Here is a 26,454-nt window from a genome sequence, read left to right as displayed (position 1 = left end):
CCTTGCTGTGTGTCGAGGTGAGACCGACTATATCCAGCTGGAACTTCTCTACCTCGCGCACTAGCTTAGGCTCCTTCCCCCCCAGCGAGGTGACGTTTTCGTCCCAAGAGCTAGCTTATGTAGCTGAGGATCAGACCGCCAAGTGCCCTGCCTTTGACTTCCGCCCAGCTCACATTGCACCCGACCTCTATGGCCCTTGCTATGGGTGGTGAGCCCATTGGAGGGGGGACCCACGTTGCCTTTTCGGGCTGTGCCCGGCCGGGCCCCATGGGGACAGGCCCGGCCACCGTGCCCCAACTCCGGCCTGGCTCCAGAGGGGGGCCCCGGTGAAACCGCGTCCGGGCGAGGGAAATCTGAGTCCTTGTTGATGCATTCCCATAGAAGTCTTCGAGCTGCTCTTTGTCTGATCCCTCACCTAGGACCTGGTTGTCTTGGGAGACCCGACCAGGGGGCATGAAAGCCCCCGGACAACATAGCTCCTAGGATCATTGGGACACGCAAACTCCTCTACCACGGTAAGGTGGCAGCTCGGAGAGGACTACCCAACTTGATTTAAGTCAATTATAGATTGATATATTTAAAATTTTGCACTATTGATTCACAGGGCATGATCCCGCTCACCCAGCCACCTGTTCGTCTTGTGCATGAAGCAGCTGCAGTATCACAATATGCTTACGTTAGCTCCCAACAACAAGCCGTCCCAGGCAAAACAGAATGAACTTACTAGCATTACCATCCGGTTCTCTGCAGGCCATGATGACAGTGATAAAGGCCATCAAAACCTTTGTTATCAAAAATTTACGCCCGCACTCATCGACTTCAAGCTGGTCGTTTAGGTGCTTGAACCACACTATGTTATGATCATACAATGTTAACGTCTGAATGAAACTGTTATTTTTATTTATTATGTTTAAAACTGAAAGTACTGTAAGATGACCGCTAATGTAGTGCGAACGCATTATGAAGAAAGGATGGATGGCACCCTTAATTCGGGAGGTACTTTTGTTCCTCTCCATCTCCCATATGTAACACTGTTGTCAAGTGCTCCAAAAAAACAAGAGCACACTTCAGTCTTTCACAAAAAAATCGCTGTGCGTTACATACAGTCTAAGTACGCTATCAAATATTGGTTGAAGAAAAATAGATAACATCCATCCATCCATTTTCTACCGCTTATTCCCTTCGGGGTCGCGGGGGGCGCTGGAGCCTATCTCAGCTACAATCGGGCGGAAGGCGGGGTACACCCTGGACAAGTCGCCACCTCATCGCAGGGCCAACACAGATAGACAGACAACATTCACACTCACATTCACACACTAGGGCCAATTTAGTGTTGCCAATCAACCTATCCTCAGGTGCATGTCTTTGGAGGTGGGAGGAACCCGGAGTACCCGGAGGGAACCCACGCAGTCACGGGGAGAACATGCAAACTCCACACAGAAAGATCCCGAGCCCGGGATTGAACCCAGGACTGCTCAGGACCTTCGTATTGTGAGGCAGACACACTAACCCCTCTTCCACCGTGCTGCCCAATAGATAACATATTTTCTGTTATTAATGTAGAGGGGCCCTAAAATTCCAAACTTGTTCCAAACAAGCCTTTTGGAATTTCAGAGTTTAGTGAGATATTTTGCCCGAGTTACATCAGAAGATATCACAATATTTGGCAGAGGTTTATATGTAGAGCTATGTACAAGCCCTCCATTTTTATTCAGTTGTAGTCCAAAGTTGTAGTCAATAAGTGCCTTATTTTTCTCTATCCTGCTGTTGTGGGCAGACTGTACATGCACATGCGTCTTCCGCTGTTGCCATTTCTAATAAAAAACGTAGCGTCAGTAGACTCGATATATAAGTGCTAAAAACTACAACATGGCTGACGGGGAGAAGACGCAGTCAAGGAGGAGGGCTTTGGTATGTAAATAAGACTGCCCAAGAAACAGCGCATTCTAAAGAGAGAGTCAGAAAGCGGCTTGAAGATGGTTTGCAAAACTAAATCTATGAACAATTTTGACCAAAGCACCAACAGTACATGTTATGTAGGCAACAAAGAAGTGTTTTAAATGTAGAAAAAAATCATATGACCCCTTTAAGAAACAATACCATAATGTGATTTGCAGTGACTGAATGTTTAAGTACAAATACACTTTCACTTGCAACTCCTTTCTTATTTCAAAATTGTACTTTCTAGACTTGAAACAGTTTTGTTTACAGTTCAAGATTAAACTGTCCAATTTTTAAAGATTAGGTTCATTTCATAGACCGTTCACATAATCAAAAGAAAACATGATATAAATCATAAAGGCACATACAGTAAAATAATACAATTACAAATAAAACAACAAAACTGAATTGTTTAAATCAACATAAAATAGACAAGATCAACATACTGTAAATGACAAAAGGGAAGAAAACTCGCTACGAGGAGAGTTAAGTGCAGTATTAAAAGTGTTTTTTAACAAGTGGGTCTTTAACAGTCTTTTGAAAGTGTGATATGTGCGAATGAAATGGCGGACAGAGCACAGAAGGATGGGGCAGCGATGGAGAAGGCACGGTCTCCTCAGGTTTGGTGTTTGGTTCTGTGAGGAGGGGACATTAGATAGATACTTTTATTCATCTCCATTCCCCTTTTGTTGGTGGTTCAAGGGTTTCTAGCAGAAATGTGGTGGCTGAGGAGGTCAGAGAGGTCGAATGGGGCCATGTTGTTGACATTTTATGGTGCTTATATACTGCAGGATGGGTAGCCAGTAAAGTTATTGAAAGACAGGAGTGATGTGGTCATAGTGGTGGAACTGGTGAGAGGGCGTGTGGCTGAGTTTTGGGTGAGTTGGAGTTTAAGGAGAACTTTGGAAGATGAACCATATTGAATGCTTTTGCAGCAATCCAGTCTGGAGGTGATAAATGCATGAATAAGTCTTTCAGTGGTGGGAAATTAAATAGCTCTTGACACTTCTCGAATTATAAACTGGCAGCAGTGGCGGCCATGACTCAGCTACTGTAAAATAAAAGACTCAGACAATGTTAAGACAGCTGGCAGAGAAAGATGTGTTTTACTCAAATGCCATTCAGTCAAAGAGGCTGGTGTACATTTTCTCTCCGGAATGTTCAGTGTGTAATGCTGGAACAGTAAAGGGCCTTCCCCAAACCATTCACATCTAATTTGGAATTACAGAATTATCCCAAAATGTTATGTTAGATTGAAGTGTTAAGATTCAGGGTTCCTAAGGGTTCTAGCCTATGTCTTTATTAATATATTGATAATAATAATAATACTTTTTCATGTAGAGCAGTGGTCCCCAACCACCGGGCCACGGCCCGGTACCATTCCGTGGATCGATTGGTACCAGGCAGCACAAGAAATAAAAAATAATAAAATGTTTTTTATTTTTTTAAATTAAATCAACATAAAAAACACAAGATGCACTTACAATTAGTGCACATCAATATAGATCAATACAGTCTGCAGGGATACAGTCCGTAAGCACACATGATTGTATTTCTTTATGACAAAAAAAAAAATACCATAAGCCCCCCCGGTCCGTGGGACAAATTTTCAAGCGTTGACCGGTCCACAGCTACAAAAAGGTTGGGGACCACTGATGTAGAGTATTCATTGTGATATTTTTGGGGTAGCAACTATTATAATAAATGTCTGGGTACTTGGTTTTTTTTTTGGTATCTACACTGGTATTCTAATGTTATTTTGTCTTCATGTGTTCACAGGCATTAACTACAAGCCACCAGAGTACCAGGAGCATGACTTTAGCGAGGCGCCCAAATTCACCACACAGCTCAATGACAGGGCTGCAACAGTAGGATACACCACCAAGCTGCTGTGCTCTGTTCGTGGTTGTCCTAAGGTCAGACATCCTCTAACCGGCTACACTGTGGATGGATGGATGGATGGATCTTTATTGTCATTGCACAAGTACAACAAAATGTTGTTTTCAGCACAAACCCAATCAAGATTAAACAAACAAGCACTGTACAGGGTTACAGAACAGGAATAATAGAATATGGTGCCCAGTTAAATGTGGGAAAAGATAGATGCTGGGGGAGGATGAGTAAAAAAAAAAAAAAAAGTAAATGTCAGACTGGGCTCCTGAGAGGGCCCAGCCTGGAGTGAGGAAAAAAAAAACTTGATAGCAAAGCACACAGTGCTGCACAATTAATCAAATAGTAATCGTGATCACGATTTTGGCCGTTACTATTATATGAGAGTGATCGTCGGCAATATTACCGTATTTTCTGGACCATAGGGCGCACCGGATTATAAGGCGCAGTGCCGATGAATGGTCTATTTGTGATCTTTTTTCATATATTAGGCGCGCCGGATTGTAGGGCGCATTAAAGGAGTCATATTATTATTTTTTTTTTCTAAATTGAAAGCACTTCCTTGTGGTCTACATAACATGTAATGGTGGTTCTTTGGTCAAAATGTTGCATAGATTATGTGTTACAGATCATCTTCAAGCCGTTTTCTGACTGTCTCTTCCGGATGCGCCATGTTATGGGTGGTCTTATTTACTTGGCTCACCTTCGGCAGCGTCTTCTCCCCGTCATCTTTGTTGTAGCGGTGTAGCGTGCAAGGACGGGAGTGGAAGAAGTGTCAAAAAATGGAGCTAACTGTTTTAATGACATTCAGACTTTACTTAAATCAATAACGGAGCAGTATCTCCTCATCCGGAAACAACCACACCGGAAATGTGTCCCGTGAAAAACCGTCCGACTGGAACTCTAATAACTAAAGTTCCTTGGGTGAATAATGTAAGCTCACTAGGCCGGTATGTTTTAGCACTTTCATGGCAAGTTTACTGACAGATATAAGTAAGAACTTTACACTACTTTATATTAGAAATGGCAACAGGGGAGGATGAATGTCACGTAACAAGAAGATAGAGAAAAAGAAGCTTATCCACTACGGTGTCGGCGCGGATGCGCGCAATTTTTCAGGATTTACGCAGATTCCAAATACAGATCAGCAGGTACCAGGAGGTAAGGAAATTTGCTTTTGCATAATATTTTGAAACAAAACTCCAGATAATATGTCTTACCTTGTACACACACTTTAACTTTCAGGTGGGTAAGCTCAACCAAACGTATTCCTTACATTATGCGCGCAGGGTTACAAGGTGCACTGTCGTGTTTTGAGGGAAAAAAAGGATTTTACGTGCGCCTTATAGTCCGGAAAATACGGTGACATTTAAAAAGAAGGCTCTGCTGCTTATCAATTCAAGCACTTTCACAACCAACAGTCAGCCAACCACCAAGGGGCGACCAAAAGACTGGACTCATGTGAGAGCAAGTAAGAGTGAGTGAGAGGGTGGTTGACACTTGATCAGTCTCCCGAAAATACTAGGAAAAATAAATGTATTATTACATTGGTGCCCGTCTCTCTGACCAGCATTTTAACCCCGGAAAACGCCTGCACGCCTCGCCGCTCTCTAGGCATCCTCCCGCTCGTTCCCGCAAACCTGGAAATGCTCTTGCGCGTTTAAACCAACAAACTGCACGGCAAAGCTGCGTAGACAAGCACATTTAAACCATATATTGAGTTGTGGCTACAGGTTAAGCATTAAAAACACTTTCCTTCATTCCTCAACCGCCATCGTTTGCCCGTGACGTGAAGGTGATAATCCAAAAATAGTTATGGTTGCTCACAGAGCAGGCCACCCGCCACCGGCGCAAAGAGCAGCTACAGAAGTGAGGGTGCCCAAAGTACAGACTACCGTAACAACAACCGTGCACCCACGGACCCCGTATCCATCCAACTCTCGAAGACGCACTTAAGTAATGGATGTAATAGCATTTTATTTAGCAATTACATATGTCCTATATATACTGTGAGCAGTACAGTATGTTCCTTGTAGTATCTGCCTTTTGTGCAGAATCTTTTTTTTTTGCTAATGTTTGCACTTTATGATCGGAGTCTGCAATGGCATATTTATTTAGGTATCCTTTTGTCTTTTGCCTTTTTATTTTATAACTGATCAATAATTTTTTTACATTTCATTTTGAAATAAAACCCCTGTTCACTTTCTGTTTGTTTAAAATAGAAAATGCAATAAAAATGTGTATTACATAGTACATAATCGTGATGAATAATCGTGATTTCAAAATTGATAACATTAATCGTGATTATTATTTTGGCCATAATCGTGCAGCCCTAAAAGCACATTTACATAATACAACATACAACTCAAGACTTGCAAAGAGGGGTGAGAGGGCGGGCATCCGTCCCACTGCCGCTGCTTCGTCCATCCTACCACGTGAGTTGAAGTGTCGAAGGCGTGGATGAGGGGTGTGGTATGTGTGTGTGTGTGTGTGTGTGTGTGGCGTGTATTATTATTATTTTTTTACTGTCTACCTGAACAAATCTATTTGTTGCACGTTTCTATTCTCACTTCATTTAACTATGGGTGATGCGAATATCAGAGATTATGTGTTATCTACCCTGTTTATTACAGAGATTGTAACTGAAGGATGCCTAGTGGGATACATTGTGGTAAATTACTAGCATGTATTTGTCGTTATTTTGCATACAATGTCCCCTTTCTTCAGATGTTCTTCTTTTTGCCATTTTTATGTCAGAAAAAATACTCACAAAGAATATAATCAAATACTTCAGATAAAAAATATAAATAATTTAAAACAGAAAAGAGTTTACCTCTGTTGAGGGGGACCTGGATTCTGACTACACAGTATCAAAATCAATGACAATATTTGGATGTGTTTTTTTAAACATTTACAGTATATATTCAAAAATTATGAAAGATGTCTTATTCATTATGAGAGATATGTTTGTTGTTGTGCTCTTAGTGTGACTATGTCAGTGTGTAGTTTCAGTAGGTCTCGCATTATTGATGGTGGTGGCTGCTACTCTGGTTAAACATATCTTTACAGTTGTCTGCCTGACGCAGTCGGCTTGGATGACAGGCTTCGGTGGAAATGCGGTTGATTATGCGTCCTAGCTGTCGGCTTCTCACCAAGGATTTGGAGGTTCATGCCAGTGTTGCTCTGACAAATCAAACTGGAATAGTAGAACATATTGCTTGGAGCGCTTCTAGTATGACTGCAATAAAAAGCCAACCGGAAGGCGAGTCTGGTGTGTAATATTAGATGTTTATGTTGCATTAATTTGACCTGGGTGTTTATGGTTTAAACAGTAGCCTGGAATCACAGGCATTCAAATTGGTCCCTATGTTTTGTGATAAGGACCCAAGTGACAAGTCACACCCCAAGCCTGAAATGAACATCTATGAGTATGAAGGCAGACCCGCTATGTCTAAATGAGTCTTGCGGGCAACTTCCCTGTGGCAGCTGGCTCAAATTGTGCAATAAAAGCGCTTGAGTGTAAGCAGCTGTAAACATACGCACCAGTGCTTTATTAAGGATCTTGTTCTTTCATTCCTTTTAAAGGACTGTGGGAAATTACACAATTTCACATTCATGCAGGCTGTGATTTTTATTGTGCGTGCTTATGGGCCAGCTGCCCAGGGGGTCCATGCATTGAGGCCTGTTCTGCTATCTATGATAAAGAGAATCCTCTAATGGAGTCAAAGTGTGTTGGACGCTAAGCAGGGACGACATCATGATAAGAGAATAGTTTGTTGTACTGTCGTGGCTAAGTGAAGATGATGCTTTATCAAGAGGGTGCTATTTTTGTCACCACGCAGTTAGAAGTCACTGTCCCTGTAATACCTGACACATTTTAACTGACGGGGAGGAAGGAAAGAGCTTGACGACAACTAAATGCAAGCTTTAGCCTCTTTCCTGGCATGCTCAGCTCACCAATCAAGACAAGCTCCTCTTCACTGTTTTTCTCCAGTTTATGATACCGGTCCACTAGGTTTTAACATATATTAGAAGCAAGATAGCTGATGCAGCAAAGGTCAAAGGTGGGGGTTGTATTTACATGTTCCATGTCGGCGCTCTGCCGCCCACAACGAGTGTCCTACTAATGATAATCAATTCAAGATGCTGCAGAATGTCAAGAGTAAAAACAGCATATTTTGTTGAGGTTATTTTACAAACTGCTTCTCACAGCTATACTTTGCTTATTGGGACTAGTATATTATTTTTATAATATGTTCCTACTAACCTATGTCATTCATAACTTTTTCCAATTTAGATTATTATGTACATAGTATCGTTCTTGTGGTACTCATTGGGTCAAATCTGGGACATCAAGGACTAATTTTGCGCCAATTCATGTGTTCCATGTTTGCTGGTATGACAGTCAAGTTCTTTGAATCGTTAATTGTGTGGCTTTTTGGATTCAAAGTAACATTTTCTTCTGTGTTTCCTCAGTTGTTTGCTTGTTGGTGGCTACTGGTGAAGATACTGCATGACAGGCTTTAGTTACAACAACTCAACACTTGAAGACTAACTGAAGTGTTGTTTTGTAGCCTTTGATGCTCAAACCTGCTGTCAAATGTGGAGTAGATGACAAAGATGTTTGAAAAAGTGCTGTGGTTAAATGAGCCATCCTTCATCCTATTCATGAGAGGTGGGTCTGTCAATGTGGGGCCAGCACTGAAAAGACAGTATACTGTAATCCTGAATATTTGACCTGCAGGGGATCCAACGGCCCTGTTTGTGCCCCAGGAAGCATTTCGCTGACATGGTTTCGCTCATCTCCTTGAAGAGAAGAGTTAGATATGGGAGGGATATCTTGAGAAGGGGTTCATGCCTCTAGAGGAGTTCTACTGTAAGCTAATTGCATATATGTTACAACTAAGAATCTAAAAAAGTGACTAAATGTGTTTCCATCATTTATGAGGCATACAAGGGAAGATGCAGTAACTTAACAGATAACCTTCTATTGATCATACTTACTAGATCTGATCAATATAAGTCTACAAGCATTACCTGATGAAGCCTGCTCCAATGAGAGGCGAAACATCTTCTAAGACAAACTGAACAGTCAAGTTGCGATCGATTAAATGCCCTAAGAATACAATGACCTAGATGAATGAGAACATCCACAGACTTAAACTCAGCAACATTGGCAAACTGCTGCTACGTCTTCATTAACACCATTATGTCAATTCCCTAATGTCTCTAAAATAAAGTGGTTATGAATAGACACCTACAGCTAAATGTGGCAAACAATTCTGAAAAGCATGAGCTGTGCTGTAATTCAACCAGCAGGGCTTCTTTTGCATTAAGCCGGATCATAAGTTTCCTATAGAATCAGAATCAGAATAGTTTTATTGCCATTGTTTGAGAACGGGTTCACAAACTAGGAATTTTTCTTGGTGCAATCGTGCATTGGAAATGCACACTAAAATCCAGAGTGGTACATTCTTAGTGCTATAACACTTTTAAATTACTTTCCCTTACTAGACATTGACTTCAGCAAAGACTGATGGGGCTCCTTTGGAGACAGGTTGATGTTGGACCACAAGGATAACATCCTGACAGAGAACTCATAAATGCACACTAATCCCCTAGATTTTCTTTCTCAGCCAAAGATCGAGTGGCTTAAGAATCAGATGGTCATTGGTGACGACCCCAAGTTTCGTCAAATTTCCAACCAAGGCATTTGCTCTCTGGAAATCCGCAAGCCTTGCTGCTTTGATGGAGGAGTTTACACATGCAGAGCAAAGAACGCTGAAGGAGAGGCCACCATCTCCTGCAAGCTGGAGGTCAAACGTACGTACAAAGAATAAAGTCAATCAAGAAAGTCACATCATGTTATATTTTAAAATGCTATACTTCTTTCTAAAACAGAGGTGTTTCTGGCAGAGACTGACAAGGAGAAAGGCAAATAAAGCAACACTTAAAATTCAGAGGTAAGGTCAAAGACAATGGATTGTGGAATAAAAAGGCATAAATGATACCGATGCAATCATCATAGATGTAAGCAATCAACTGTGAAACTGGGGTATTAGTTGTCATGGAATTACCACAGTATAAGACGAGCTCTCTTTTCCGAGCCCATTTTTTGAAAAATATCTCTGCTTCATTGATCAACATTATCTTGAAATTAGCATCATAAATCCACTGTTGTCTATAAAAAAAGCTTGTTGAAAATATCAGCAAAATGCATCTTTAGTGAAGTGAAGTGAATTATATTTATATAGCGCTTTTCTCTAGTGACTCAAAGCGCTTTACATAGTGAAACCCAATATCTAAGTTACATTTAAACCAGTGTGGGTGGCACTGGGAGCAGGTGGGTAAAGTGTCTTGCCCAAGGACACAACGGCAGTGACTAAGATGGCGGAAGCGGGAATCGAACCTGCAACCCTCAAGTTGCTGGCACGGCCACTCTACCAACCAAGCTATGCGCGGCATAGCTCGGTGCAGAGGTTGATACATCAAATATCATGTCTTTGTAGTGCATTCAAGTGAAAATGGGTTGAAAAGGATTTGCAAATCATTGTATTCCGTTTATATTTACATCTAACACAATTTCCCAACTCATATGGAAACGGGATTTGTAAAAAACAGGCTGATGACGAATGGATAAGTGGTTGGGTATAGTTCTACTTTGATACCAATTAAATAAACAGACAATAATAAGTCATACTTGTTTAACTAAAGTATAAGTAAAGGAAATATAAAGCAATAATACACAAAATGATATGATTTAAAAACAAAGTGTACCCGATTTTAAATATGAAGTCAGGCTTTTGTTTATAGTGTCCAGCAGTAAGAAAGGCAATATAAATAATAAATGTCAGTGTATGTCACAGCGACATGAGCACATCAGATTTATTGTTAGCATTAGCATTCGGTTCACTTGAGTTAAGACTAATAACTACACAAATGGCGTGTCGCTGACTAATGTTACAGCATGTAACCAAGTAAATAGTTCATATTTGATGTGACTTACCTTCATCCACTCGTTTACTGCCTCCTCTCTATTTCACATTTATCGTCAAACAACAAAGTCCTCTGTGTCCAGGGGGGCAGCTGGAGTATGTTGTAATACAGTGATTCTCAAACTGCGGTACACATACCTCGAGGGGTAAGCGGGCATCATCTTGTGATACGCCAAAGAATCACTTAATTAAATATTCAAACACGGTGTTACTTTTCAAACTATGTGTAATGTTACTGTGGCCCAAAAAATATACTTGTTGAATAAAACCTCTGCCTTGTTTTTGATGAATATTTAGGCCTACTACGCTACTGTGTTTTAATGTTGGTCGTGATGGTGGTACTTGGAGAGTGAAGTGTTTTCTGAGATGGTACTTGGGGGGGGGGGGGGGGGGGAGTTTGAGAATCATTGTTGTAATAGATATACTAATGTACTGTACATGTAATAGAAATACTAACATACATGAGAAATAAGAAATAAACAAGTTATCCCCTGCATACTGTAATGGCGCATGAAATTTTGAATACAAAGTTTTAGGACAGTGGTTCTTAACCTGGGTTCGATCGAACCCTAGAGGTTCGGTGAGTCGGGCTCAGGGGTTTGGCGGAGGTCAAAACACAACCGATTCATCGTGTAAATAAAAACTTCTCCCTATCGGCGTATTACGGATACGACAACAGCAGAAGTCAGACTGATTTGCAGGTGTGTAATTTGTTGTGAGTTTATGCACTGTGTTGGTTTTGTTCTTTGAACAAGGTGATGTTCATGCACGGTTCAGTTTGTGCACCAGTAAAAAAACATGGTAACACTTAAGTATGTGGAACATATTCATCATTAATTAGTTGCTTATTAACATGCAAATTAGCAACATTGGCTCTTAACTAATCATTATTAAGTACTTATTAATGCCTTATTCGGCCTGGCCTTATTATAACCCTAACCCTCTAACCCTGGCCCTAACCCTCTAACCCTAACCCTAACCAAATAACACTAAATTAAGTCTTTGTTACTTAGAATATGTTCCCCTAGTGTCCAAAAAACTCTACATTAAGTATTTGTTACTTAGAATATGTTCCCCATACTAAAGTGTTACCAAAAACATATAACTTTGTCTTGAATTTGAAAAAAAACATTTTATTTTTCACTAAAGAAGGGTTCGGTGAATGCGCATATGAAACTGGTGGGGTTCGGTACCTCCAACAAGGTTAAGAACCACTGTTTTAGGAACAACCCAACTGTCTTCAACCAATCAGCGTTTGACAGCACAGCCCGCCCCTCTAAAGTTCCTGCAGGAACTTTCAAATGTCCCAACTCGCTACTATCAACTAAAATAGTTCCTGTGAAACTATTTATTGCTGCTATTTTGACTGTCCTACAAATTGATACTTAGTATTTATTGGCACTTCGCCTGTCCTTGCTTTAAAATTGACAAACGTTTACTAAGCTTGTGTCTCTACTCGTAGAATGGAAAAACAAGTTGACTTTGTATACTTAATTATGTTTCATTGTATCCATTAAACCATATTCAATTGTTTTTCCGGTCCACAAAGTATGTGAAAATACCGTCGAAACATCACAAAATGCCACAATTTCAGATGGCCATTTTCTTCGGCAATTTCTGTAGTTTCAGGGTTGGAAGACGTCGTGATGGGAACGCTTCTGCACTCTGACCATATCAGCAAATAAGTCATACTGGAAATATGCAAAAAATAGAAAGAGATGTGCTGTGTGTCATTCACAATCCTTATGTAAGACATGAACACATGTTTTTCTTTTTTTATGCATTCTAATTTGTAAATAAATAAAAATTCTGCAAACAATTGAATCAATGGGGGCTCTCTATTTGGCCCACAAAACTCTCCTAATAACCATCCAAAACCCACCAACAATACTATTTACATTATGTGACCTGAATATTAACCAAATATAAGCAGTACTGTTATAAGAAACGGTAAGGCAGGCTAAGTATTTTTAGCAGGGCATTGACAACAGACCGGTAACTATAGCTTATGGTTTTGTACTGTGAGCCCGCGATGTCCTGCTGCTGCTCCTGCTGCCGCATTATCGCGTCTTGGATCGTCAAAGTTATTCCATATTATAAATTATGCCTCTCATCTGGATAATCGGATGATTAAGCCATGAATCTAGAAGTTGTTCATCTGTGATATTTAATTTATACCCAGGAATGGAGACAAAAACAAAACAGAAGATGGTGTCTGCGGGCAGCAACTTTTCTTTTTAACCCTTTGTGTGGATTATGATTAATTATTCATCTGAATGGGAAGATACAAACATCTTATCAGTCGTCATTGCAGTGAGAGCAGATTCTGTACTATAAGCGATCGTTTTATTATGTTAGTAGTTTGTATTTGTTGTTTAGCACTTAGCAATACTGCTACATGATGCTATAGTGTTTCACTAAAGCTGGATGTGTTTAGCACAAAGCTTCTAAAACGTGTAGCTCACCCTCCATTTATTCAAGATCAACAATATAAGGTTCTGGATCATCATTTGTCCCAAAGTTATCGTTATCGTTTTACCATGGAGACGATAATTTTCTTCACATTCATGTTATCATGCTCTTACCTGTGTGCTATGTGTTGAACCAGCAGCACACATCTATAATCTGTAACACCTTTTCTGATCCACAATTGAGATAACAGAAACATACGCACACTGACACTTAACCCTGTGCACAAGGCTGTGGTTCGCATCACCAATGCACAGTGTTGGGTTAGTTACTGAAAACCAGTAACTAGTTACAGTTACTAGTTACTTTATTTCAAAAGTAACTCAGTTACTAACTCAGTTACTTACACCAAAAAGTAATGCGTTACTGTGAAAAGTAACTATTTAGTTACTTCTTTTTTTTTTAAAGCTCCCATTAATGCCCTTTTTGCCTTCATTTCAGTACTGTTATTGCACTGGAGAATAATACAATCTGTTGATCAACTTGACATACATTTTTATTTTCCTTTTAACATAATTAATGAAAAACAGTGCAACATAAAAAGGCATTCCTCCTTTCTTTAAACTTGGACCAATGACCATGAATAAAAAACAAGTTAAAGTGCAACATAAGAAGGCACATCATCTTCCTTGAAACATAAAGCCTGACATCTGGAGTGATGCTGCTGTCTTCCACACTTGGAGCCATGGATTGTAGAATACTTGTTTTCAGTGGCAGGATCATTGACACAGATGGTGAAGTTTCAGTGCTCAGTAGAGATGGAACACTTTTGAGGGGTTTTAGCACCTGGAGGACCTCACCTGCCACTCTCACATCATCATCAGACAGGGTGACATTTGTCTTCAGGGTGTTGTGGGTCAATGCAGAGTATATAGCTGCCTGCTGCTCCAACATATAAGTGGAGTTCCACCTCGTTGGGACATCATGTATGAGCAGGCAGCTTTAGCATTTCTTGCTTTGTCTTAAGCACATGAGCAGCTGTTGTGCTTGGGTGGAAGTAAGAAACCTTCCTGATCCTCCCAAAGAGGCGCTCCATCCTATTGACTGAGATTCCCTTCTGTGATGCCAAATTCACTACATGTGCAAAGCACCTATCTGTAGTCCCAGTCCTGCCTCATTCTCTGTAATTATTTGATTTTTGGCATTATCACGTGTGACTGGGATATCTTTATCTTCCATTCCTCCACTGCTTGTGTCAGTACCTGCGCAAGGTGACTCTCGTAGAGGGGGCGTGTCTTCTCATCTCCCAGTCTGCTGTGATGAAGTGAGCGCTTATAGTTCCGCTGGACGTCCACCCGTCTGTCATGAGCCCAACAGCTGATGCTCGGGATAGTTCATCCACAACTTTTTTCTTCTCATGCTCATAAAGATCTGGCACAATCTTATTGCTGAAGTGGGTGCACGACGGGATGTCGTAACGTGGTTCAAGCACGTTCAGCATGTGTTTAAAACTCTCGTTTTGCACAACCGAGTCTGCACTTATAAACACACCGATTCAATGACGGGGGCGTTCAAGCTCCTCCGTTACTCCGCTCGCCATGACCACGCTGTGTGTGGACTGAACGTACCAACAACTTTTTTTGTTTGTTTCATATATCAAACCGCGGATCACTTGTGTGCGTCATCCCCTCCCCACACCCACACACACACACACATAGACCGCGCCTCTTTTCTTCTCTCCGGCTTGTGACAGAGGAAGATTCAGAAGAACGACACCGCAGCGCTTCTGTTTCTAGCCGATACTACATCAAAAGTAACGTAAAATAACGCAGTAACGCATCATGTAGTAACGGTAACTAAATTACTGAATTAAAAAAAATAACGCGTTAGATTACTAGTTACCGCCGAAACTAACGGCGTTACAGTAACGCGTTACTTTGTAACGCGTTAGTCCCAACACTGCCAATGCATAATAAAAGAGGTATTTTCACGTTGGAGATATAGTCATTTATTTCCTAAATTAAAAAAACATTAAAAAAATGCCAGTAGACACCAAAACACAACATTTAATGTATTTTAAGCAGCCCCATAAGTCATCCAGCGGCAATAAAATTATAAAAGGAAATTGCTAAATAGACTATATTTATATAGTCTATTCAGCATAATTCAAAACGCCTCCGTCCTACGTGTGTCAACATACACACACGTAGGAGATGCCTGTGCTGCTGAAGAAGCTGTCCCAAACACAGTTACAAAGAAAGGCCTCTGTTTGTCCTGCCGTGTTGCCACTATTTTTTGGATTTATGTTTGCCAGCAAAATACGGCGTGATCACCACACTCCTGCATGCGTTGATGCAAACAAAGACATAAGCTTCATAACTGATTTATGAATATGTAATTGTTGTCATATTTGGTTAAGACATATCTACAAGTACAAGTTTGTCAAATCCACCTTTGATTATTTCTTACCTGCAGGTGTGCACACACTGGACTTAAATCTAAATGTAAAAAATTTGTATCGGCTTGAAGAAACACATTGTTCATCCGTAGTTTTTTAGGATCTAATAACATTGCTCGGGTGTACCTAATGTAGTGCCCAGTGAATTTATATATCAAATATGTTTTGGCAATACAGTCTAACCATGACCTGATGTCTTGCAGAGTCTTTTGTAACCCTATGGACAGAGCCTCAGTCCAAGTCGGCTGATGTAAACAGTAGCACAATAGGCATGTACACACAAACACACACACACACTTCAAAGATGACCTTCATTGTGGCCAAGGATGTGTGTGTTCACTTTGAACTGTAAATGGGGCCACATACCCTCCTGATCACCCCAAAGGTCCGTTCTTGAATGCATTCTTCAGTGCGTTATGATACATTCACACCTGTATTTCGAGCTGCCCGCTTGTGGTCAGATCACATTACCAAAGGACTGCTTTCATGCCAGGTCTGAACCCCAGCCTAAGGATGACATGATTAACAGTGTGCCTCTGTGTTTCGTCCAATGAAGGCACAGCCATATTGGGAGGGTCTCAAAGGGAAAACGAGGGACTCGTCAGGAAGCGCCTTTGGGTGAGGAGGGGGTTCTTGGCGGTGTCAGCACTGCACTCCACAGTTTCTAAAAATGAGTGACGATAATCTGACAAACGTCTAAACTCATCACATTACTGAGACAAGGAGCATGAGGACAAGGGGAAGAGAATAGTATTGGACAAACACTGCCAGGTAACCTCTCTGGAAAATAGGTCTGGTCAGTGGAGTTTTTATCTAAAGAAACATTTATTTTTATTTTTTTTACGGCAGCAATTAAACCTATGTTGTTTTTATATTGTTCTGTCATCTATGGATTATCACCTAAATTCAAACTTTTAATCGACTACACGTTAACAAAGAACATCCCACAAAAAAGTAAATATGATTTATTATTATTGCAGCGATGTCGAACAACAGAATTAAGTCTTGTTCTGTCACACATTTTTCACAACCACAATTACCCAGTAGAAAATGTGGCACGAGCCATTGATGAGCATTTGTGTCACATCCGTTTTTCTTCATTGCGGTTTAATTCACATGCTGGTCAACCAACTTGAGTGTAGCAATAAAACGAGTGAGTGGAGAGTTTGAGCAGAAAATGCCACATTGCTGTTCGGTTCTTGGGTGTTCCAGTCTTTCAAATAGAGGGATAGGAAAAAGCTTTCATAGAGTCCCGATAGAAGTGGTTCATAAAGGTAATAAAGTCAGGAAAAAAACGAAAGTTCTTCGAAGTAAATGGCTCTTAGAAATTTCACTTTCATTATCTTGTGGAATACAATGGGACAATGCTTGTGTTTGCAAAGATCACTTTGTAAAATGTTTGTTTTAACACTTAATTTATTTGAGAAAATACCTGTGATGCAATCAAGTTAATTCTCTACTACAGGGTGTCCAAACTTTTTGTGTGTACATATTTTGATAACATAATGAATATATAATTAGTAATTACTAGAATTAAATATTAAGAGCTTGTGAAAGTTCAACTCTTACCTTGTTTACCTTCGTGACGGTCCCTTAAAGTTTTGTAATCAATCAGAAAAATCAAGCAGCTAAAATGCGCTAAACCTGGATAAGTGCGCAGAGAGATTTTTGCATTTTTCCCATCATGCCTTGCAATGGATTTACATGGGTGTAATTTAGATTTTTTTCTATGGGGGTTGGCTGTTTTTGTACCTGCCAGTTCAGTGAGCAGGTTGTGTGACATGTTTGATGACTTTTGTGCTTGTAGATTTTTTTTTTTCCTGCACCATGACTAGTGAAGGTTGTCTGGATTGGGTCATATAAGTGAATGCTGTGTATGTATTTTTTACAACGTACACTACATTGTCACTGGCCTAAGACACACAAGTTTTCCACAAGTTGGTGACAAATAGTCACTTATCAAAATGCCAGATATTTTAATTTTAATATATAAAGACCCGCCCGGTCAGATTGCTTGTTGAACTGGTGCCGTCTCGCGGGCCATATTAAAGATGCCGGCGGGCCGCAATTGCCCCACGGGCCATAGTTTGGAACACCCCTGCTCTACCATATTAGTAGTGTTTGACAGCAGAACTAAATGTAAAGAAAGTACAAGAGATCGCATTAGCTTGTGTTTTTGTTGTTGCTATTTTTTAACATCAAGAGAATATCCCTAATAGTGTTAATAAACTGGGCAGCACGGTGGAAGAGGTGTTAGTGCATCTGCCTCACAATACGAAGGTCCTGAGTAGTCTTGGGTTCAATCCCGGGCTCGGGATCTTTGTGTGGAGTTTGCATGTTCTCCCCGTGACTGCGTGGGTTCCCTCCGGGTGCTCCGGCTTCCTCCCACCTCCAAAGACATGCACCTGGGGATAGGTTGATTGGCAACACTAAATTGGCCCTAGTGTGTGAATGTTGTCTGTCTATCTGTGTTGGCCCTGCGATGAGGTGGCGACTTGTCCAGGGTGTACCCCGCCTTCCGCCCGATTGTAGCTGAGATAGGCTCCAGCGCCCCCCGCGACCCCAAAGGGAATAAGCGGTAGAAAATGGATGGATGTTAATAAACTAGATGAATAAATCTCTCCTAAGTAGGGATGATGTTTGATAAGAAATTATCGAGTTTGAGCCTATTATCGAATCCTCTTATCGAGTCCAGATAGGTTGTTGTATATGGAAAAAAACACTATTTGGTTTAACAAATCACTTCACATTCTCTACTGCTCGCTACTATAGTATTACCATATTTGAGTTATTGTGCAGAAATGTGGGGAAATAACTACTAATGTGCGCTACATTCGTTAACCGTGTGTCACACCCCGGCTTGGGTGAAGGTAATGTAACCTTTGCAAACCAGACTTTCAAATCAAGCATGGCAAGGCACGCAGTTGGTAACAGTTTACAAACATTTATTGAAATCCCAAAAAGTGTCAAGAGGTGAACAACGACAGAAAAAACAAAACACCCACAATCTGTAATGGTAATAAATAGAGGCAATATTAGTATTGTATATTATATATAGTACATTTATATTCTAAATACATTTCGAAGTTGCATGCGTTAAATAGGCCTATATAATTAATCAAAATAAGCATATTAAAAATAATCAAATAATCAAAATGTAAATTATCCATTATATGAAAATACTAGTGATGGGTCCGGCAACACCGATGCATCGGCGCATGCGTCGAGCTCATAGAGCAAAACCCTGTGTTGGTGCGCGTACCGCTTTTAGAAAGTCACGTGACCGATCATGAGCTGTTTTGGTCACGTGACCGATACGCGAACTGTGTCGCACTCCCGCCTCCTCTGTGCCCTGTGAGCGGGTCTTTTCTACAGCCGGAGAAATAATAACTAAGAGAAATCGTCTAAAATGTAATACGTTGGAAAAACGTTTTTTTTTTTTTTTTTTTTTTATAAAAATGTGTAAAAAAAAATAAAATAAAAAATAAAATAAAATTCCCAGTCCACAAGCATCCGCATTCACAACACGTTCTCTTAGATTTCCATGTTATGATACATGTTCACATTATTTATTGACTGTATCTAAAAAGATAAAAATATATATTTATTTATATGAAGATATGAAATAATCCTAAATGAAATACAATGACTTGGTTTATATTATTGTATATACTAGGTCATAAAATCAGTGTCAGTTGAGTCGGTCCATAGGTTGCCTGTAGGGATTTTTAATGTCCAGCAGATGTCAGTATTTAGTGACACAGTATCTACACAGTATCAATACCGTTTTGCTATGTGTCGAAACGCTTCATGACGCCTCATCAACCCATCACTAGAAAATACATATATTCACAATCAAAGGTCAAACATCAAATATGTCAAAGTAAAGAATTAAATAATCAAAACAGATTTAGCAAAATCAATTAGCATTCAACAAAACTCATTTAACCGGTTACAACACAACATAATCTCATCATCAAAATAATCACCTCAGTTGATGTTTGATGCATGGAGACCAAAACTCCTGCTCAGGACAGAGATCCTCCTCTGGCAGTGACCGACAGCAGACTGTCAGGAAAACAGCATTTTCCAACTTAAATAGCCCTTAGCCCCGCCCACTAGCTGGGACCAATTTGACAGGGGGAATTAAGAAAACAGTTATTTTGTAAATTACACCATAAATAACCATCACATGTCTAAAAAGTATTCACATAGTACTTTTGCATGTGTAGAGCAGTCATTTTTGTACATAGTATATTCAGGATTAGACCACAACTTTTAAATGTCCAGTGTCCTTCTGTAACACCCAGCATTTGAAGATCATGTGTAGCTGCTGACAGAAGCACATTGTATATATGTTATATAATTTCATAGTTGGTTAGAGTAAATAAATACAATGTATAAATATAAGTTAATATTTACATTTAATGTGATTAAAAATGTATTTTCTTTGGTAATTTCATGCAAGTATAAGTTAACTTTATTTTTGTTACAAAACTCATGTAAATTGGAGAGGAACATATTTTTTGTTCCGGTTTGGTCACATTGTTGGGGGGACAATTAATATGTGACGGAAAAAGGGAAGCAGCATGAGACAGCAAATGGAAGAGGTTAATGGAGTCTCGGCTTGGAAAGAAACTTTATTCCCTCTGAGTTTGTGAGGCCAATGAGGTATGATTCTTTCTGATATGTATGTAAAATCAATGTGTTTTATGTTATTGGATGTCAGACTAATTGTAAGTTCTGTTTCTCTTATTTATTAGTTCTGACGGCATTATTTTGGCATTGTGTTGGCATCGTTGTGACGAGGAGAAGGCGTGGCTGAAAATAAATGTCTGTTTGAGAAAAACGAACAACTTGAGCCTTGATTAAGACCTCGGAGGGAGTAACATCATGGTTTGACCCAAATTTGGCCTAATTAGTGAATGCAGGTGTGGTCACCTATATAAAGCCCTCAACCCCACCCTGACTCTTTTGGTCAATTGTTCAGAGCCATGGTGAGTGACAGGTAGCAATTTGTTTGTTGAGCACATGCTTTTCACCGGCTAACAAGATTGAATGTTTGTGTCTAGTGATGGGTTGATGAGGCGTCATGAAGCGTTTCAACACATTGCAAAACTGTATTGATACTGTGTCACTAAATACTGACATCTGCTGGACATTAAAAATCCCTACAGGCAACCTATGGACCGACTCAACTGACACTGATTTTATGACCTAGTACAGTGGTTCTCAAATGGGGGTACGCGTACCCCTGGGGGTACTTGAAGGTATGCCAAGGGGTACGTGAGATTTTTTTTAAATATTCTAAAAATAGCAACAATTCAAAAATCATTTATAAATATATTTATTGAATAATACTTAAACAAAATATGAATGTAAGTTCATAAACTCAGTGAAGCACAAGCTCAGGTTTGTCACTAAAATGTCTGTCAAAAAGAACTGTGAAAAGAAATGCAACAATACAATATTCAGTGTTGACAGCTAGATTGTTTGTGGACATGTTCCATAAATATTGATGTTAAAGATTTTTTTTTTTTGTGAAGAAATGTTTAGAATTAAGTTCATGAATCCAGATGGAGCTCTAATACAATCCCCAAAGAGGGCACTTTAAGTTGATGATTACTTCTATGTGTAGAAATCTTTATTTATAATTGAATCACTTGTTTATTTTTCAACAAGTTTTTAGTTATTTTTATATCTTTTTTTCCAAATAGTTCAAGAAAGACCACTACAAATGAGCAATATTTTGCACTGTTATACAATTTAATAAATCAGAAACTGATGACATAGTGCTGTATTTTACTTCATCTTTTTTTTTTTTCAACCAAAAATGCTTTGCTCTGATTAGGGGGTACTTGAATTAAAAAAAAATTCACAGGGGGTACATTGCTGAAAAAAGGTTGAGAACCACTGACCTAGTATATACAATAATATAAACCAAGTCATTGTATTTCATTTAGAATTATTTCATAACTTCATTTAAATAAAAATATATTTTTTGTCTTTTTTAGATACAGTCAATAAATAATGTGAACATGTATCATAACATGGAAATCTAAGAGAATGTGTTGTGAATGAGGATGCTTGTGGACATGGATTTTTTTTTTTTTTTTTACACATTTTTATTTATTTTTTAAAAACAGTTTTTCCAACGTATTCAATTTTAGACGCTTTCTCTTCTTAGTTATTATTTCTCCGGCTGTAGAAAAGACCCTTTCACAGGGCACAGAGGAGGCGTCAGTGCGACACAGTTCGCGTATCGGTCACGTGACCAAAACAGCTCATGATCGGTCACGTGACTTTCTAAAAGCGGTACGCGCACCGACACAGGGTTTCGCTCTATGAGCTCGACGCATGCGCCGATGCATCGGTGTTGCCAGACCCATCACTATTTGTGTCCATGTTGGGCTTCCCAACAAATGTGCACGGTTTGTGAGGAAGTCCAAAGGTCAAACAGTGACAGTGTGGGGTCAAACTGTCACACCGTGTTACAAAAAAGACCATTTAGACTGATACATAATGTTGGATATAGAGAACATACAAACACTTCATTTATTGAGTCAAAAATATTAAAGTTCAAAGATTTGGTAAAATTGCAAACGGCTAAAATGATGTGGAATTAAATGATGGAATGGATTAAGTAAAGAAGTTAAACATTGTACTGATATGATCCACTTTAAGAGGTTGTTCAAATGAATAGTGCTTACAAAGTACAAAGAAGAATTATGAGAAATACTTTCAACCTTATTGAAAATAAGATATTCATCTCAGTATATTAATAATGACTGAATTAATTAATTACATATTACAAAACTGTTGTATGTACTAATTCACAGATATTTTATTATAAAAAGGTCAGTAAATGATGTATATATTTGTATGAAGTGGGAAAGGGGTAGGATTAAATAAGCTTTACTTCTTCCTACTCCTGTAAACTGAAATGATATGGAACTGTGATGTATTATGATGTGGTCGGGTCATGTTTTGTTTAGTTATGTTCTGTTAGTTTTGGACTTCCTTAGTTGTTTTGTGCACTTTGGGGGTTTGTTTTAGTCACCATGGTTACTTATGATTTTCACCTGCCTTGTACGCGCACCTGTTGCTCATCAGAGACTCTATTTAAGCTTGCCTTTTCCGGTCACTTGTCGTGGCTTCATTGTTTGCATTTGCAACAGTTACGTTGGCATTCTGGTTTTCGGGCTCATGATTCCTGTGCTAAAGTTACCTTAGCTTCTAGTATTCCTGCTAAGTAAGTTTTTGCTTTAGCTTCTCGTGCGAACGGCACGCTTTCCTTTTGTTTTGTTCCTGTCTGTTGTAATGTGTATGATTTATGAGAAATAGATAATCTCCTACCTGCACGTTTTGGTCCGGAGCCGTCAGTTTTGCGTCCCGGGAACGAACCGCTGCACCCCACCGTGGCAAATGACTGAGCTATGTGATGTCATTTCTTGTGATGTCACTCGGGGCATTTCTTGTCGGGACGGGAGTCGTTCCCAGGGATTCGAATGAAGAACCAACTCTTTTTCTTTACTATAGTGGTCTTGATAACGGGTACCGCTTCTCAAAAAGGGATTTGAGTCCAAGGACTCTGTTCTTTTCTTATCGAACAACCGGGAAAACCGGGTTCGAGTATCATCCCTACTCCTAGGCTTAACAGCAAACTGAATCTTGATATCGCTAGCAAACATTGATAAACAACAGGGACATCTATAACTAAATAATCTGACAAACCTGGGCTCAATAAATTATGATAATCGACTAAGAAAGCTGGACAAAATTATGCTATTATGGAAAGGGAAATCCTTAACCTTGTATGGTAAAATATCTATTGTCAACTCGTTAATTGTTCCTCAATTTATTTATTTGTTTTTGTCATTACCAGCTCCATCACAAAACTTTTTTAAGATTTATGAGCGGAAGGTCTTCGATTTTGTCTGGGACGGCAAACCAGAAAAGATTAAAAGAAAGGTTTTGTACAATGAGTATGAATATGGGGGCCTGAAACTTCTCAACCTTGAAGCTATGTGTCTGTCTTTAAAAGCATCAATTGTTCCAAAGATGTATTTCAACACTGAGTGGTACACAAGTGTCCTGTTGGACAAAAAACATGTATTTTATCAAAAGAAATTGTATCCTTTTTTACAAGTGATCCCCTCCCATTTTTCTTATGTAGAGAGTCTGCTGGGAAACATGGCGGGGTTCATAAAGGAAACAATCCACTCATGGTGGTGTTTTCAATTCTATGTGCCAGAAAAAAGAGACGATATTTTGCAGCAGATAATATGGATGAACTCTAATATTGTAATAGATGGAAAGCCTTTCTTTTGGAAAAATATGTTTGAAAGAGGAATCATTTTTGTCAATGATATTATAAATGAGAATGGTAAGATTATGAAGTATGAAGAATTTATAACTATGTATGGTGATGCTTGCACAAGCTTTTCATTTAATCAACTAACTGGAGTCATTGGGAAAAGATGGAAACAAATAATTAATTATGGAACTACTAAATTATTAGTTTGTAAACCTCTAATAAGAAATTCGAGTTGGCAAAAAGGAACTAAAATAAATAGAAAAATATATAAGTTTTATTTAATAAAGAAATCTTTGAAGGCTGCCCCATACAACACATTTGGAAAATGGGAAAACTTTTTTGACTGCCCGTTGCCGTGGGATGCCATATTCAAACTAATCTATAAAACTACTATTGATGTGCAAAATCGTTATTTTCAAATTAAAATTATTTATAACTTCTTACCCACGGGGAAAATGTTAAAATTATGGAATATGACAGAGTCAGATGACTGCCGATTTTGTTGTCAGGAGTCTGAATCCACCCTGCATTTGTTTTGGTATTGTCATATTGTGTCTTCCTTTTGGGTGGAAGTTGAAAAAATGTGTTTAAGGATTGGTTTGTTTATGAAGCTTGATGTGGTTTCTGTTATTTTGGGAGAGTTCATTGACAATCATGATTTAATCAATTTAATTATAGTACTCGGTAAAAGGTTTATTTTTAAGGCCAAAAACAGATATTCACTTAGTATTACTTTCTTTAAAACATGTATTCAGTATTTTTTAACTTTAGAAAGTTACATGGTTGAAAACGATAATGATGCCAAAAAACATAAAAAAAGATGGGAAGTCCTCAAAGGCTTATGTTGAAAGTGTAATTATGTTTATAGATTATATGCTATCTGTTGTTGTATTCCCTAATTTTTAGTGACCTGAACATAAGCTGGACTGTACATACATTTTTTGTTTTGTTTTTGTTTTGAAAATGTAATTTTGTTTATAGATTATATGCAATCTGTTGTGTTCCAAAATTTTCTGTTTTTTTTTTTTCTCAGTGTACATGAATGAAGGTGTGTGTTGCTGGGTCCGACTTGGACATTGTCTGGACTGGACCTGGTTTTAAAAAACAACAACCTTTAAACGAAGCTAATTTCATTTACAACCAGGTCTGATGAAGATAAGGTCCTTTCTTTCCTTTTTTTATTTTATTTTATTTTTTATTTTTTTTATAGATAAGATAAATAAATATTTTCTTGGATAAAAGGGAAAGTAAACAATATAAAAATAATTACATAGGGGAGAAGAAAAAAAAAAAAAAAGTAATTAAATGAAAATGTTAGTGGACCAGCAGCACAAACAATCAAGTGTGCTTCAGGGACTGTGTCCCTTGCAGAAGTGTTGTCCATGTTGTGGGAACCAGAGTATTGATGGCAGAAAGAAACAACCCCTTTTGTGTGAGTGGGTGTGTGTGAGTGTGAATGGGGGAGGGAGGGTTATTTTTTGGGTTGATGCACTAGTTGAAAGTGTATCGTGTGTTTTTTTCTATGTTGATTTAATAAAAAAAAAATAATAATAAAAAATAAAAATAATCTGACAAAATATGAGCTTCACACCATAAAAATAACTGCAGATGGCAGACTAATATTTGTAACCGGAAATCAACTGCAAACAAACGTATCCTTTTTCTCATTAGCGTCACGATCACAGCAGCAGGGGACTTGTCAATCAAATACTGTTTTTAGCGATGCACGAATAAGTCCAACTTTGTCTTTCACCAATTAAAGTTTAATTTGTGGAGCCCTCAAATGTAAAGACATGATGTGTCTCCAATCTTTTTTATCTAAATCCTTGTGAGTGTCAAAGTAAGTAAGGTTGAGGCGAGTAGTAACATCTTGGTGATGATGAATTGTTTTTCGTAAGAGTGTATAAATCCACTCCATGCTTACCGGTACATCTTTTTCTGCTTATCCGAAGTCGGGTCGCGGAGGCAGCACCCTAAGCATGGAAGACCAGACTTCCCTCTGCCCAGCTACTTTGTCCAGTGGGATCCCGATGCGTTCCCATCTCATTTTAGATATTTTTTTCATGATCACTTATTTGCCTCTAAACAACTCAAAATACGCCCAAATCTGCACTGTTGCAGGTAAATTAACAAAAGCCTAGTTGGACTCTAGACCATTGCCTTAAACCCGGAAGTGCCTCTACATCACATGAATACATTTTTCATTCATGCACGTTTTCCTAACTCCATCACCATCTTCTTGGCTCTACCGCACTTTTCTATGCACTTCACCATAGTGAAAATATGACGGTTATGATTTATTTGTTTGTTTCAGACATGCATTAAGGGACATCACCATGAATTGATTAACGTGGACCTCGACTACAACGTATTCGGGTGTTACCATTTAGTGGTCCATTGTACAGAATATGTACTGTACTGTGCAATCTACTAATGAAAGTCTC

General features: G+C 39.1%; 1 protein-coding gene across 6 annotated transcripts in view; it reads left to right on the top strand.

Moving 5' to 3' along the window:
• mybpha (myosin binding protein Ha) overlaps window positions 1-26,454 on the top strand; it is a 47,692-nt gene that overhangs the window by 16,287 nt on the left and 4,951 nt on the right. For 2 of the 6 annotated variants that reach the window (XM_061979665.2, XM_061979658.2), the window contains exons 10-12: window positions 3,721-3,857; window positions 9,468-9,654; window positions 9,733-9,794. In XM_061979665.2, the coding sequence (XP_061835649.1) occupies window positions 3,721-3,857; window positions 9,468-9,654; window positions 9,733-9,773 (365 nt within the window). In that variant the 3' untranslated portion in view covers window positions 9,774-9,794. Of the gene's footprint in view, window positions 1-3,720; window positions 3,858-8,128; window positions 8,228-8,307; window positions 8,520-8,575; window positions 9,003-9,467; window positions 9,655-9,732; window positions 9,795-26,454 lie in introns of those variants that run through there. The other 4 variants (XR_009817363.2, XM_061979686.2, XM_061979672.2 and 1 more) reach the window with 4 other exon arrangements.

Source organism: Nerophis lumbriciformis, linkage group LG01 (genome assembly GCF_033978685.3).
Source record: "Nerophis lumbriciformis linkage group LG01, RoL_Nlum_v2.1, whole genome shotgun sequence".
Taxonomy (NCBI): domain Eukaryota; kingdom Metazoa; phylum Chordata; class Actinopteri; order Syngnathiformes; family Syngnathidae; genus Nerophis; species Nerophis lumbriciformis.
Note: the sequence above shows the minus strand (reverse complement) of the source record. Positions and strands in the feature narration are given on the sequence as shown.